The sequence below is a fragment of the Pongo abelii genome, chromosome 3 (assembly GCF_028885655.2).
Source record: "Pongo abelii isolate AG06213 chromosome 3, NHGRI_mPonAbe1-v2.0_pri, whole genome shotgun sequence".
NCBI lineage: Eukaryota > Metazoa > Chordata > Mammalia > Primates > Hominidae > Pongo > Pongo abelii.
Window position 1 is genome coordinate 7,724,481 of NC_071988.2, and position 16,096 is coordinate 7,740,576.

Consider the following 16,096-nt stretch of genomic DNA (forward strand, 5'->3'; position numbering starts at 1 on the left):
AAGAAGACATGGAAGGCAGTCAAGCTCGGTGGCTCACGCCTGTAATCCCAGCATTTTGGGAGGCTGAGGCTGGTGGATCACCTGAGGTCAGGAGTTGGAGACCAGCCTGACCAACATGGTGAAACCCCATCTCTACTAAAAATACAAAATTAACTGGGCCTGGTGGCACATGCCTCTAATCTCAGCTACTTGGGAAGCTGAGGCAGCAGAATCGCTTGAACCCAGGAGGTAGAGGTGCCAGTGAGCCAAGATCGTGCCATCGCACTCCAGCCTGGGCAACAAGAGCGAAACTCCGTCATGAAAAAAAAAAAAAAGACCTGGAAGGCACTTGAAAAAGGCCATCCAGCCACCGATTAGTAGGACTCTCAAATTCCATTATTATTCTTTCATCAATAACATACTGTCTCAATCATTGTAGGTTCACAGTAAATCTTGATATTGGGTAATATACCTCTACAACTTTGATCTTGTTTTACAAAATTGTTTTAGCTCTTCTAGATCCTTTACTTTCCATATAAATTTTAGAATCTATTATTGATAACTATAAAAAATCTTCTGTGACTTTGATTACAGAATCAAAATCAAATCTGTAAGTATATAAGTTTGCAGAGAATGGCCATCTTAATAAAAATAAATATTCCAAAGCATAAACACAGTTTTGTATATTGACTTTGTATTCTTCAAGCTTGCTATACTCATATTTTCATTCTAGTAGACATTTTGTAGTTTCTTTGATGTTTTCCATGTAGAAAAAACATAAGTCTGAATAGAGACAGTTCTGTTTATTCATAGTAAATCTGTACGATTTTATTTATTTTCTTATTGTAATAGCTAGGACATTTGTTGATGTGTATAGGTGTGGCAAGAGTCATATCTTTGCCTTGTTTCTACTTTGGAAAAGCATTTAATCTTTCAGCATTATATAAAATGTTTTTGTATGTTTTTGGTAAATGCTTTTTATCAGGTTGAGAGAGTTCCTTCTAGGCCCTACTTTCTTTAGAGTTTTTTTTTTTCCCACCAATGAATGTTGAAGTTTACCAAATTAAAAAAAAAAAAAAAGAAAAAGGCCATCCACATGCCAGGTACCATGCTGAGGGCTGAACATTGTTTGTCCCCTTATTCTCACATAAGAACCTAAAGTCCATTATCCATTATAATCATTACTTTTTCTCAGAAGACAAAAGGGAGGGTTGCAGGAACCACATGATTGGTCCAAGTTTCCATGACTGGAAGAAGCAGGCTCTGACCCAGAGCCAGACTTCCCCCATCTGGAAGCCTGTACCCTTTCCTCTATGCCCTGTTGCATCCAAAACCAAATGTCTGTCATTGGACACTGATGGACATTTTCCTCCCGACCCCACTGGTTTCCAGCAGATGTGCCTGTGATAGAAGCCAGTTTCAATGTCACTTCGGTATCTGGGAGGGACATTTGAAAATAAAATAGGTTGTGCATGGCAGTGGGGTCCTCTCCAGGCCTCAGATTCATCATCTGTAAAACGGGGATAATAACATCCATCATACTGGGCTATTAGTGGGACAAGGTAGACAATGGGTCTCCAGTTGCCAGGACCATCATTGTTAGTTTCTGATTAGTCAGGACTCTTTAGGTGGCAAATACTGGAAGCCCAACATGATCTCACCGAGCAGAAAACGATGTTAGTTTCTGTAGCTGGTAAGGACAGTGGGTAATTCACGGGAATAGGAAAATAAGAAGGTGGCAGTGCTGCTGTGTCCACCCAGGTCTCTCTCATCACATCCACACACCTCAGGCTTACTATGACACCTGTAATGGCCTGCAAAGAGCAAGCCAAAGGTGCAGGAAGGGCAGCAGTCCACTGTCACTGAATAAGAACTGCGTATCCGTGCATTAGCTTTTCATCTACAGCCACCAGACACACACTCTGCACTGTCTCCTAGATACCCTCCATGGAAGTAGGCTCCAGAAGCCCACCGGGGTGAGTGGCTTGATCAGAAACCCTTTATTGGCTGCCTTCCTTTCTCTGTCTCACTCCTGCTGTCTCACAAATATTTCCTGGGATCATCTTCAAATGAACAGTTTGCACTAAATTCTTTCTCTCAAAATCGACTTCTGGAGGAATCCAAGTCAGAGCAGTTATCAACAGAGCCAAGACCAGGGTAAGGCTAGTGATGTGCCCAGGCTGCAAAATATAAGGAAGCAAGTGTCAAGCCTGCGTTTGCAAAATTTTAGAAAGCAAGGCACATGTTTAACTCACTTGCCTCACCTTACTCTCAACTCTCACCAACAAAACACCATCGCTTCACCCACCTCGTATATCTGTTTCTGATTCTTTGCTTTAAGCTTCATTCTTTTCTTCTACAGATAAACCTTCATCTTCATCAATTGCTGAGGAAAATGACCAAAAAAATGCAGACCTGTTTTCTTACAGTGCGTGATAACTGAGAGCAAGTTTTTCACCTCTGATTCCACAGGAGGTTTCTGAATGGTTGGGCTTGGATCACATGGCCACACCTTGGACCAGGCACTATGTCTGGCTGAATATGGTCCATGTGGCTGGCACAGGCACACATATGGTCATCTCAAGTGACTTGGGGACCACAGCGACATGAGAAGGGGGCGGTGTTATCCAAGGGGAAGGAATATCATTATAATAAGAAAAAGGGATCCAAAAGCATGCTGGAGAGTCAAAAACAGTAGCCACTCCAGTGTACTATGGTTCTCCATTCCCTTTCCATTTTACAGATGAGAACACTAAGCTGCAGAGAAGTTCATTTACTTTCCTAGGTATCCACCACTAACATATATTAGCATCAGCCTGACTCCAAAACCTAAATTGTTTCCACTGGTTATATAGAAATTAATCTGGTGTGCCTCAACTGTCCCAGAATTTAGTCATAAAATGGTTATTTTAAACGTGAGTAAATTACTGCTAAAAATCAATGGATTGCCAGCAGTTGTTTACTTTGGTGCTATACTAGGAGGCACAACTTCTTCCAGCATGACAGTAAAAAGATTTCTGTGAATTCACATGTGTTCTTTCCTGATAACCAATGCTATTATCATAGTTTAACAATGAAACGTCTTTCTGGAAAACTCTTAATAAATGTCAGATATCAAAACTGCCAAAGGCAGACAGCAAAGCCAAAATATTCATTCAATATTAGGAGGATGGTTTTCTTCATCTTATGCCAGCCTCCCTCCAACTTAACTTTAATAATAGTCATGTAGACTTCACCTGCATTTATTATGAAAGGCAGTGATTATTTAGCATTTTGACCAGAACAAAGCTATGCTTTATTCCCTTAAAGTAGGCTAACCTCATGCTGAGTACTAGACATTTGTGTATATTCTATATGAATTTGCATGTCATCAAGAAATTGCTACAACCCAAAAGCAACTTAGAAATAGACCTTCTAGAAAGCTTATATTTCTCAAAATATCCATTAAATTTTCAAGGGATGATGACAGGCTACAGTAAATTTGAAAATCTTGAGGCCACACGCTAACAGATTTGGTAGTATGTCATGAAGGAGTACAAAAGGTTCAGGAACAAAACTCAATGACATGGGGGGAAAGTGGTATGCCTCTTTGTGATGCTAACTGTGTCGTGGATTGAAAAGGAATGCCTCAATTTTCCTGAAGCCATAAAATCTCAACATTAAGATGAGCCACTACTCTAAAATATTTTTGTTTTGTTGTTTAAGTTCAGCCACTGTTCATGAGATTATGGGCAAGCCTACTAACTTCAATGGGCTACAACTCTTTCTGAGAAATCCAAGAGTATCCAAGAGGAGAAATCCAAGAGGAGCCTCAAATGTGGTAAATAACCTCTGACCAAATCTATTGCTGACTCCTAAAGATCACAGACATAGAACAAGCTGAAAGCAGTCCAGTTAAGAAAAAAAAAATGGACTGAGATTTATGTGCCTGCCCAAGAGGCAGAGTATGCAGTGTAAGTCCAACCAAGTTAACTGCTTGTTAAAAATAAGTTTTAAAAAAACACAATAGAATTCAAAGTTTCTACAAAATAACACCCACAATGTCCAGGATGTAAGACAAAACTACTTAATATATAGAACTAGGAAAATGTGACCCATTCTCAACAGAACAGATAATCAATGGAGGTGAATCTTATGATGACCCAGATGTTGTAATTAGCATAAGGACAATAAAGCAGTTGCTATGACTATGCTACATGATATAAAGGGTAATATGACTGAAATAAAGGAAAAGATAGGAAACCTAAACAAAGCAAGAAAAACTATTTTTTTAAGTCAAGAGTTTCCACCTATGCATACCATAGGTAAACTTCTAAAAGTCAAGTTTTAAGGGACTTTTTGAAAGGAGGGAGACAAAAGTGACACATTCCATACCAAACAATAATGATTCAAAGTTTAATGACTTCTCATCAGAAATTGTGAAAGTTAGATGACAACAAGACAAAATCTTTAAAGTAATGGAAGGAAAAACACCTGTCAACCTAAAAATCTGTATCCAGTAGAAATATTCTTCAAGAAAGAAGGTGAAATAAATACATTTCAGATAAAATAAAATAAAGAGAATAAATTAAGAGGAGACATGCTCCACATAAAATACTAAAGGAAATTCCTCAGGCTGAATGGAAATGATACTACAGAGAAACTTAGATTTTCCTTAAAAATATGAATAAATATCCAAAACTATTTTCCTCCTAATTTTTAAAAGCAAAATCTTACACCTAATAACAATATATTCTAGTTATTTCTATTTAATTATACATATATATTTTTAAAGCAAAAACTATAACATTGTATTAGAGATTTATAATTTAAGAAGCTGCAATACATTTGACACCTATACTATAAGGACAGATAGGGTGGTAGATGGGCCTCTACAGTTGTAAGGTTTTTACATTTTATATAAAGTGTAAAATATTAACCCTCAGCAGACTGTGAAATAAATTAAGAATGTACAGTATAATCCTTTAGAGCAACAATTTCAAAACATAATACTGGAACGTTTACTTACAAAGTCAATAAATAAATTAAAAGGTAGTTTTAAATATTCAACTAATCCACAACAATACAGGAAAGAAGAAACAGAGACAAGAAAAAAAGAAGAAGAAAACAAAACAAGATCTAAATCAAACCATATCAATTATTACATGAGCTGTGCATGAACTAAACAATACAACTAAAAGGCAAAATCGTCAGAATGGATTTTTTTTAAAGCAAGACCTAACTATATGCTGTCCTCAAGAAATTAATGTTAAATATAAAAACAAAGAATGAAAATAAATGCATAGAAAAATATATGTCATGCAAACAGTAAGCATAAGTAGGTTAGAACGGCTATACAAATTCATTTGTAAATCCTATCAAACATTTTAAAAAGTAACACCAACTTTACACAGCGTTTTAAGAAAATAAAGAAGAAAAATGTCTGAACTCAATAAAGCATAAGTAGATTAGAATGGGTACTCTGATCTCAAAGAAAATCAGTTTCAAAATAAAGAGTACTAGAAGAAAAAGAGAAGGATATTTTATAATAATAGGGACAATTCATCATAAGGAAATAATCATAAATATGTATGCATCTAACAACAAATCTCAATGTATAAGAAGCAAACATTGACAGACTTAAAGGAAGAAGAAATAATTCCACCATCATAGTTGGATATTTTACATAACTGTCCAGAAATAAAACAACTAGATTTTAAAAATCAGCAATGACAAGGAAGCTCTGAATAATATTAACTACTTTGACTGGACTAATATTTACTGAATCTTACACCTAACAACTTTTAAATACACATTCTTTTCAAGTGGGTATAGTGTGTTTACTAAGGTTGATCATAAGCTGGGCATAAAATGAGTCTCAATTAATATAAATGAATTAAAATTGTACAGTATGTTCTTGGACCACAATGAAAAAAATTAGAACCAATAACAATAAAAACCTTCAAAGACCAAATATTTGGAAGTTAAACAACACATAACTAAATAATTCATGGGTCAAAGAAGCAATCACAAGGGGAATTATAAAATATTATTAACTAAATAATAATCAAAATACAATATATCAAATTTTGGGGGTGTAACTAAAGCAGTCCTTAGAGGAAAATTTATAGCTTAAAATGCTTATATTAGATGTCTAAAATCAATGACCTAAGGTTCTATCTTGAAGAGCTAAGATTATAAACTGATCAAGAAAATAAGAGAAGGCAAACTGCTAATATCAGAAATGAAAGAGAAGTTACAACCACAGACACTACAAAAATTAAGAAGATCCTATGATAACATCATGAATTACTTTGTGCCAACAAATTTGCCAACATAGAGAAAACTGATTAATTTCTTGAAAAATATAACTTACCAAAAGTTATATACAAAAAAACACAAAATCTGAGTGCCTTATATCTACTAAAGAAGGTCATTTTGTAGTCAAAAGCCTTACTAGAAAGAAAACTCTATACCCAGATAATTTCATTTGTAAATCCTATCAAACATTTAAAGAAGTAACACCAACTTTACACAAGTGCTTTCAGAAAACAGAGAAGGAAAATGACTGAACTCATTTTTGAGACTACTATAACCCTGAAAACAAATTTGATGAAGATACTACAAAAAAGCAGACTAATATTCCTTATGAATGTGACGTAAAATTCTCTAATAAGATATTAGCAAATCAAATTCAATAAAACATAAAAACAATAAGGTATCGTATTCAAGTGGGATTTATCTCAGTAATACATAGTTGGTTTAAAATTTGGAAATTAATATAATTTAGCACAGTAACAAAATATGGAGAAAAAATATGATCATTTCAATCGATGCAGAAAAAGTATTTGATAGAATTCAACAAGACATGATAAACACTTTCAGAAAACTACAACTAAAAAGGAGCTGCTCAATTTGATAAAGAGCATCTCTGAAAAACTTACAGATAAAGATGTTCTTAATGAAGAAAGACTGAACAATTTTTTCCCCTAAAATTAAGAACAAAACAATGATGCTTGCTCCCATCACTTCTCCTCAATATTGTACTGAAGGTTTTAGCTACTGCAATAAAGATTTAAAAAGCATAAATAAAGGGGAAAATAGGTAAAACTACTTTTATTAGCAAATGGAATGATTGTTGACATAGAAAATCTCCAGAATACTATAAAATAACTATCACAACTAATTATTTAATTAGCAAGGTCTCAGGGTGTGAGATTAAGATACAAAAATTTTATTGTATTTTTATATCTAGTAGAAAACAATTAAAAACTAAATTAAAAACAATTTCATTACAATAGTGTCTTCCCCCTGTCCCCCCTACCCCCAAAAAAACTTCATGAACAATTTGGGAAAAACATTAGTGCAAAAAAGGGCAAAGCCTCTACCCTAAAAATGACAAAACATCACTAAGATAGAATTTTAAATACCTAATAAAAATAGAGAGAAATAGAAATAAAGAGATATACCATGTCCATGGATTAGAAAACTCCCTACTCCTAAGATATAATTATTTCCAAATTGATATACAGATTTAATGTACCAATTGTAATTCCACAGTTTTTTGTAGAATTGATAAGCAACTCCAAAATTTGTATAAAAATCAATGATCTAGAATATCTAAAACAATCTTGAAAAAGAATAAATGTGGAGGACTTATACTACCTGATTTTAAGACACACCAGAAACCTGCAGTAATTAGACTAGTACTTGCATAAGGATCAACAAGTAGATCAAATGAACAAAACTCAGAGTACAGAAGAAGACATACAAATCATCTAATTTTTCGTATGAACCCCAAAGCAATCTGTGATGGTTAATATTAAATGTCAGCTTGATTGGATTGAAGGATGCAAAGTATTGGTTCTGGATGTATCTGGGTATGTCTGTGAGGGTGTTGCCATAAGAGACTGACATTTGAGTAAGTGGACTGGGAGAGAAGACCCATCCTCAGGAAGACCCACCTGCAACATGGGTGGGCACCATCCAATCGGCTGCCAGTCCAGCTAGAAAAAGCAGGCAGAAGAAGGTGCAAGAAACTGACTTGCTGATTCTTCCAGCCTTCATCTTCCTCCTGTGCTGGATATGCTTTCTGCCCTACAACATCAGACTTCAAAATCTTCGGCTTTTGGATTCTTGGACTTACACCAGTGGTTTGCCAGGGGCTTTCAGGCTTTCGGTCACAGACTGAAGGCTGCATTGTCAGTTTCCCTAGTTTTGAGGTTTTGGGACTCGAACTGAGCCACTACTGACTTCCTTGCTCCTTAACTTTCAGATGGCCTATGGTGGGGCTTCACCTTGTGATCATGTGAGGCAATTTTCCTTAATAAGCTCCCCTTCATATATACATATATCCTATTAGTTCTGTCACTCTACAGAATCCTAGTACACAATCCAATAAATAAAAGAAATCATTTTCAAGAAATTGACGTCCATACTAGGAAAAAAAAAAAAAAACTTGACCCTACCTCACACCACACAAAAATTCAAATCAAAATGAAGTATAGAACTAAATTTATAAGCTAAATCTATAAAACTTTTAGAAAGTAAACACAGAAAAATATCTTTGTGAATAGAGTATGTTTTGGTGAGCCAGGTTTTCTTATACAAATGGCATAAAACAATGACCCTAAAAGCAAAAACACTCAACAAATTAGATCTTATCAAAATGGTAAACTTTCATGTATCAAAACACACCACTAATAAAATTAACAGGTAAACCAGTCTGGTTGAAAATAGTCTCATGTCTGACAAAAGACTCATATCCAGATATGTATCCCACAATTAAATAAGACAAACAACCCATTTTTTAAACAATAGCAAAAAAAGCAATACAAATGAATCTCAAAAAACCTTATGCTGAAAAATTTATATAAAATGTAAAACATTATGAAGCTTTAAACAAAAGACTATATATTGTATGATCCCATTTTATACTAAATTTTAGAACAGGCAACTCTAATCTATAATGGATGGAGTAGTTGACTTTGGGATAGGTTTTGACTGTAAAGGGTCAAGAGGGGACTTTTGGATGGTGATATTCTATATTTTGGTACGAGTTTAGGTTACTCAGATGCATTTATTTCTCAAAAGTTGTGTGCATTCTGTTGTTATGTACATTTTACATCAAAAGAAAAACTACAGGCAAATCTCTAGGCTGAAATATTTAAGGAGAAATGTACAAATATTTGCAATTTGCCATAAAATGCATCAAAAAATAAGACGGATTGATGTGTAGGTAGAAGGATAGGTATTTCATAAAATAAGTTTGGTAGAATGTTAATTGGGAATGTAGGTGAAAGACATTGGTGCTTAATGTAAAATTCTTTCACCTTCACTGTGTGTTTGCATATTTTCATACTAAAATAATGGGAAAAGATCACATGGGTATGCAGTCAACAAGGGCATCACAGCTTTTGAAGTTTGAATTAGGCATCCTCCACTCCATCCCTGTACACCCATAAACTGGGAGTGTTCCTCCCCTACCATGCTTTTCAGAGTGGACTGTAGTTAACTGTTTATTACTCTGCCTCCTGCATGTATCTGAGAGATCCTCAAAGGCAGGCACCATATCTGGTTTATTTTTGTAACCTCAGTACCTAGAATAGGGCCCAGAGCAAATTGGTCCTCCGTATGTTGGATGGATGGATGGATGGATGGATGGATGGATGGATGAATGAATGAGTGAGTGAATTAACAAATGAATCTAAGATGCCTGATTTTATATAAACTCCACACAAACTTCCAATAACCAGACAAGACACAGACTTAGAGAAAATACAAAGACAATGTCAGTGCTAAGCCCAGAGCTGTACAGTTTCCAAGAAGAATGAGTGTCATGCAAGATCATGAGTCTTGCCAGGCCTTATCCCACCATTTATCAGCAGTGACAGATGTCACATGGTGAGATATTCTGGGAACTTAAGTATACACAACAGCTTTGCCTGTCCCAGTACTATATTTGTGTCCAGACAGGTGCCCCTCCAAGCAAGAACTCTTCACACCACAAACTGCCAAAAAGCACATTCAGTTAAAGTCTCCCTTCCTCGCTCCCCGCTGCGTAGGGGAAAAAGAGCCTTAAGCAACAAGAGAATAAACATTTATTGAATATCAGGTTGGATTCTGTGCTAGACACTCTACTACACCATCTCATTAACCTCTCACAACAGCCCTACGCAGAAGACACCAATATGCCTATTTTACAGGTGAAGACACAGAGGCTCAAAGTGCGTGCATGAATGGCATTTGAATCCTTGTTTTGTCTAGTTTTCAAGCTGCTTGCTCTCTGTGCTGCGCCACGCTGCCTTGCACTCTCATAAACACTTGCTGAGCTGAATTCCCAGTGGTGGTAACTATCCCAAGGGAAATTTGTGTCTGCCCAAGGTATTATGTAAGAATGAGCTACTCCTTATAAACACTGACTAGCCGATCACTCCTCTGGAAACCACTCTAAAGTAGAGGCACAATTCCAGCCGGGTCAGGGGAGTAGGTGGAGGTACAGATGGTGAACTTGCTTCAAGGGGGAAAATGTCACAACATCCTGGCTGGTGGAGGCTGGAGTGGGCATTCAAAATGCAAGTTATTCATTGGAGACACTTTTTTAGAAGGGTGCTAATGGAGGAAGAAGCCAGCATGAATGATGGAAGGTCAGGGACAGAAGTAAGGGGAAGCTTTGCTAAGATCCACCTTCTGGAGAAAAAGACAATTCCAGAAGGCAGTGGGAGCACCTGGGTCCACCTTTGGGAGGGCAGCAGGGACCACCGGGCAGCCTGAGGCCCCTGGAGTTCTGGGGATTCTGGGAGCTTGGCCCTGACTTTGCCTGGCACTTCCTTCCACTTAGGAAGTGCAGGTAAGAAAGGAAATAGGAGACCTAGAGTCCGGGTCCTCATGCTGGCCAGTTTGGAGGCAGGGAATTCTAAGGGATAGTGTGAGTGCCAGGCAGAGAGGACAGCAGGCTGGGAGCAAGGGCCTGTGGAAAGACAGTGGAGGCGAGAGGAAGGGCTGAGAGGTGTGTCTGTGAACTGGTCCTGAGATCTGTTTATCAGTCTGCGAGACCATGTGGCTCCTCTCACCATACAAGGGAAACTTAAACTCTTCACCCATACAATCCAAGCCTGGAGAACTGAACATCCTCCCTTCCTGACCCACGACGAAGTGTGAGAAGGAGGAGGAAGTGAGGGGCTGGTGTGATGCGTGGGCTCCAGAATAAAAGCAGGCATGGGAGGCTCACCAGGATCCAAAGTGGCACCTGTCAGATATACAACAAGATTTCTGAATAATCATTTGCAGAGAGTCAGAAGCACCAAGGAGACAAGAGTAAACTCATGTGAAACAGTTTGCTGTACATGTGAACTCTTTTCTCTTTGGCTCTTTCTAGAACCCTCCTTCTCCCTACCTGGGCTGGAGCCTGCACATGCTCTTGTTGTCCCACTATTTTGCCATGTATCAGTCAGGGTTCTCCAGAATACAGAACCAACAGAATATGGATGGATAGATAGACAGACAGACAGACAGGACAGACAGAGACAGATTTATTTTAAAGAACTGGTTCACACAACTGTAGGGGCTTGCAAATCTGACTTCTGACTTTTACAGGGCATGCTGGCAGACTGGAAATCCAGAAAAGAGTTGATACTGCAACTCTGGTCCGAAGGCCACCAGGAGGAAGAATTCCTCCTTCATCAGGGGAAGTCAGCCTTTTTCTCCTAAAGTCTTCAAATGGTTGGATGACGCCCATCCACATTGTGGAGAATCAACTTCTTTACTCAAAGTCTACTGATTGAAACGTTAATCTCATCCAAAAAAATACCTTTGCAGTGACATCTAGATCGAGGTTTGATCAAACATCTGGGCACCATGGCCTAGACAAGTTGATACATAAAATTAACCATCACGTACTGTGTCATAATTTACTGTTTTTTATGTCTGATTTTTAAACAAGATTTCTGCCCTCAGCAAGTTCCAAGTCTTGTCAGGAAAACAGTGTCTAATGCAGCACATGGCCCCTTCAGTGGCCCAGTGAATGTCTGTTAAATTATCCAGTGACCCAATTCACTTGACAACATAAATGCCCAACACTGTTAAATGTGCATGAGCGGAACTCAGGAATGAGATTCTGAAAAGGCAGGAAGCTCTATGGTGCCTCCATGTGCCTACAGTGAAGTCTGGATTGTGTAGAAAAGACAAATTAAAGTTGCAGAACTCGGCACATCCCAATATCATTCTGGTTAGTGACTTAATACCAAACGTGTCATGTTTAGAAAGGCTTCTGTAAGAAGGTCCACATAAGCAAAAGAGAAGCAGAAATCATCAGAAAATACTCCCCAGGGAAGAAGATATTTTTCCCAGGAATAGAGTTGATCATTGAACATATTGGTCCATACAACTGTCTACCCCATAAGACGATGAGTTTCTGGTCAGTCGAGACCATGTCTTACTCAACTTTGCTCCCCAAGCAGCAAGCACAAGGATAGTTAGTTTACTGGACATTCCCAAGGGCACTTTTCTGTGCCCACCCAAACTATCCTCTTGCCCTTCTCTACCAGAAGAGCTCGTCTCCCAGCTACAGGCTGAAAATGGAAGATGCTTCCTTCAGTAGCAAGCGGTGGTCATGTGACCAATTATAGCCAATGAAACAGGGGTTGGTTGGGGAGGTTCCAGGAGGGAAGGCCTTCTCTAACAAAGTCACAGAAGTGAGGAGCAGTTGTGTGAAGATGTGATACGCAGAACTCGGCAACCTCTAAACCATTAGATAGGAAACCGGAGGAGAAAATCTCATCCCACTGAGGAAGGTAGAGGGGGTGGATGAAAAGTGTCCAGACCTGTGATGACATCAGACAGCCCCTGAGCTACTGCAGAGACCCCCTACCTATGGACCACTTGATTTGGTGACATTTTCAAAATATATCCAAAATCTGACTATTTCTCACCACCCCCAGCACTGCCATGTGCCCCAGGCCACCACCTCCTCTCCCCACAGGGCTCCCTGCTGCTGCTGTGGCCCCTCCCAGGCTATTCTCCACATGGCAGCCAAAGTGAACTTCTATGAACTTCTACAAACAGATCATGCAACTCCTCCCCCAGAACCCCCCAAGCCTTCTCTTCCCACTCTGTGAAATGGCCAAAGCCTTTACCACATGGATGAAATCCTCTGAGACCTGGGCCTTGTCGACTTCACTGACCTCACCTTGCACCACTCCCATTGCCTGGAAGCCCCTCAAAGACACAGAGCACACTCCCTTCCACGGAATTTGCACTTGAAGTTCCCTCTGCTTGGAGCTTGACTGCCTTCCTCCTTTGCTTCCTTCAAGTCTCTGCTCACATGTCATCTTATTATCAAGGATGTCCCTGACACCCTGTATGAGAGCACTGTCCTGCAGAACCATCTATGATATGGAAATGCGTTATAACCTGAGCTTCCAATACAGTAGCCACTGGCTACACGTGGCTACTGAGCACTTAAAATGCAGCTAGTGTGCTGTGGAACTGAATTGTTACCATTTTACTTAATGTTAATTAATTCAAATTTAAATATCTACATGTGGTTAGTGGCTACCCTATTGATAGCTCAGCTCTACAAAACAGCAACTTCTCCCTGCTACTCTCCCATAACTCCATATTCCCCTTACCTTACTGTATTTTAATGTACTTATCATTATCTAATGTACCATAAAGGTATGCAATTATCTGTTTCTCATCTCTCTCATTTTTTAAATGTAAGCACTACGAGAAAAGACACTTGGGTCTGTTTTGGTTACTACTGATCAACAGAGTCTAAAATAGTGCCTGGTACAGGGTTTGCATTCAATTAATATGCATGGATTGGATTAATAAAACTAGGGAAGGAGGGAGGGAGGGAGGTTGTCTGGGTCTATCCAGCTTCTTAGGTCACATGCCTCAGTTTAGCTCTATGAGTTTTAAATAGTCTAATCAAGAGTGTGGGTTGAAATAGCAGGTCCCTGGTCAGCCTTCAGTTCAAATCCCAGTTTTGACACTTCCCGCCTATGTGGCCAAGGGTAACCTGCTCCATCTTTCTGAGTTACAGAGACTACATTTTACATCTAAGGTTTTCCATCTCTAAAATGGAAATAACAATAGCTATGAAAAAACATAACAATATCTGGCCTTCAATAGGTACTCAAAGAAATTATTGCCAGAAAAAATTTCTGAGTATGTGGGAACAGACTGGGGCTTGATTGGGGGAGTATTTTTGTTTTCTAAAAACTCCTGCCATCTTCTCCTAGCCTTCTATACCCTTTCAAAAAAAATAGTCAAAGATCACAAATACGAACTTTCCAAAACAACAAATGTCTATGTTGCTGGAAAGAGCTGCCTTTGTGATGTTTATGGGTTTTTTTCAACTCTCCTCACTTAGATTCTCAAGGAACAAATGGCATTGGCAATCTTGAAATAATTACCATTGTAATTCACCTAAACCAGGGCTGTTGTGGTAATTTAATTTTCAGAATAAAATTACACCAGATCCAAAGGAAACTATTCAGACTTCCTTTCACATTTCAAGTTTGTCAAGTCGAAATCTTACTGTCAAACAGAACATTCCCAGTGCCCAGCAACCAACACACAGACACACAAATATACACACATACTTAAGCCCAGTGGTCTAGACATTTACATTCTTACCTTTCCAAAACTCCCTTTACCAATGGCCCGCAGAATCTGAAAATGGTCAAAGTTGACTGCAAAAGAAAACAAAAAAGGAAACAAGTCAGATTTGCTAAACCTGGTATTGCTCCTTGAACATCCTTACCTATGTACCTACCCACCTATTCCAGAGGCTCTTGGGTCAGGTGCACTATACTTGCCAGAGCAGCCAACCACCCTTGAAGGGATCCACAGCGGAATTTGCAGCACATTCCATTTTTTCCCCAGCACACAAATTGTCCATCTGAAGCCTTCCCTTCACACCACACTTCTTGATGGGGCTCTGCAGTCTTGCTGCTTCACTCTCCACCCTACTTCTGCCTGGCTTCTACATGCTTCCCTACACCAAGACAGGTCAATAATGCACAGCCTTGCCAGTAAATCCCATGGACATCCTCCCCTCCTTTGACTTGTTCACTCTCTCAATTCTCCCCTTCACGCTTCACTTCCTTCTGCACACTCAGCCTTATCCTCCCAGGCATTAAACACTAGAGTCTGTCAAGCCTTTTGTCCTACAACCGTTCTCTTGTCATGGGCTCCAAAGGCTGCAATGACCACTTAATTGGCAGTGGCTCTCCAAGGTGTCTCTAGCCTTGGCTGTATGTGTCAATGCCTTCTCACAGGTCCTCACGGAGGTTCCAAAGCCACCGTGAACTCAACAGATCCAAAGCAGAATGCAGGATGAGTGGTCTCAACGTTCACTGGCCCTATATGTGCAAAACCTGGGACTCATCCTTGACTCCTTTCTCCCCTTACCCCATATCCGATCTTTCATCAGGTAGCTCCATGTTGTCTCTGCACAGTGTCTCACACCTGTCCACCCCTATGGTCACTGCTCTGGTCTAATCCACCATCTTCTGTCTCCTGGACCACTATGGTGGCCTCCCAACATCCTCACCTGACTCTTCCACTCAGGAAAATGTGTGAGGAGCCGGGTGATCTTGCTTGTCCGCTGCTTCCTCCCCTCCGAGATCCCCTCCATTGCTCTCAGTGGAAAAAGGAAATCCTTCCCCAGGGCTGCAGGGCTCCAGCTACTTCTCCTGCCTCCCTTCCCTGCTCACTCCCATCACCTACTGAATGCCAGACACGTTGACAGCAGCTACTCCCAGGCCTTGAGTGCTCTCCTCCTTGCACTACCCTTGTTCTCTCTGCATCCTCAGAAGGCTGCCCTCACCCTCCAGACTAGGTCTGGCTCTCTACGATACACTCTCATGGCACTGTGGAACTTTCCCCAAAATACATTGCTTTGTGTAATTTTACCTTTGTATATTTCATTAAGTTCACTTTTCCCTACTAGACTCTAAGCTCCCTGAGTTCAAGGGCCATGTTTATTTTTAGCACTCAGCACAGTGTTTAGTACACAGTTAGTGTTCAATAAATATTCATTAACAGAAGGAATGATTGAATGAACTAATCTCCATATTCATAGTGCCAAACACAACTCCTGGTACATAATAAGCATTCGGTAAATATTTTT

General features: G+C 39.3%; 1 protein-coding gene across 5 annotated transcripts in view; it reads right to left on the minus strand.

Annotated features, from left to right (window-relative positions):
* The window catches only part of STK32B (serine/threonine kinase 32B), a 435,418-nt gene that overhangs the window by 330,905 nt on the left and 88,417 nt on the right, over positions 1-16,096 (minus strand). For 4 of the 5 annotated variants that reach the window (XM_024245627.3, XM_024245628.3, XM_024245630.3 and 1 more), the window contains exon 2: positions 14,599-14,654. In XM_024245627.3, the coding sequence (XP_024101395.3) occupies positions 14,599-14,654 (56 nt within the window). 5 annotated transcript variants of the gene reach the window in all.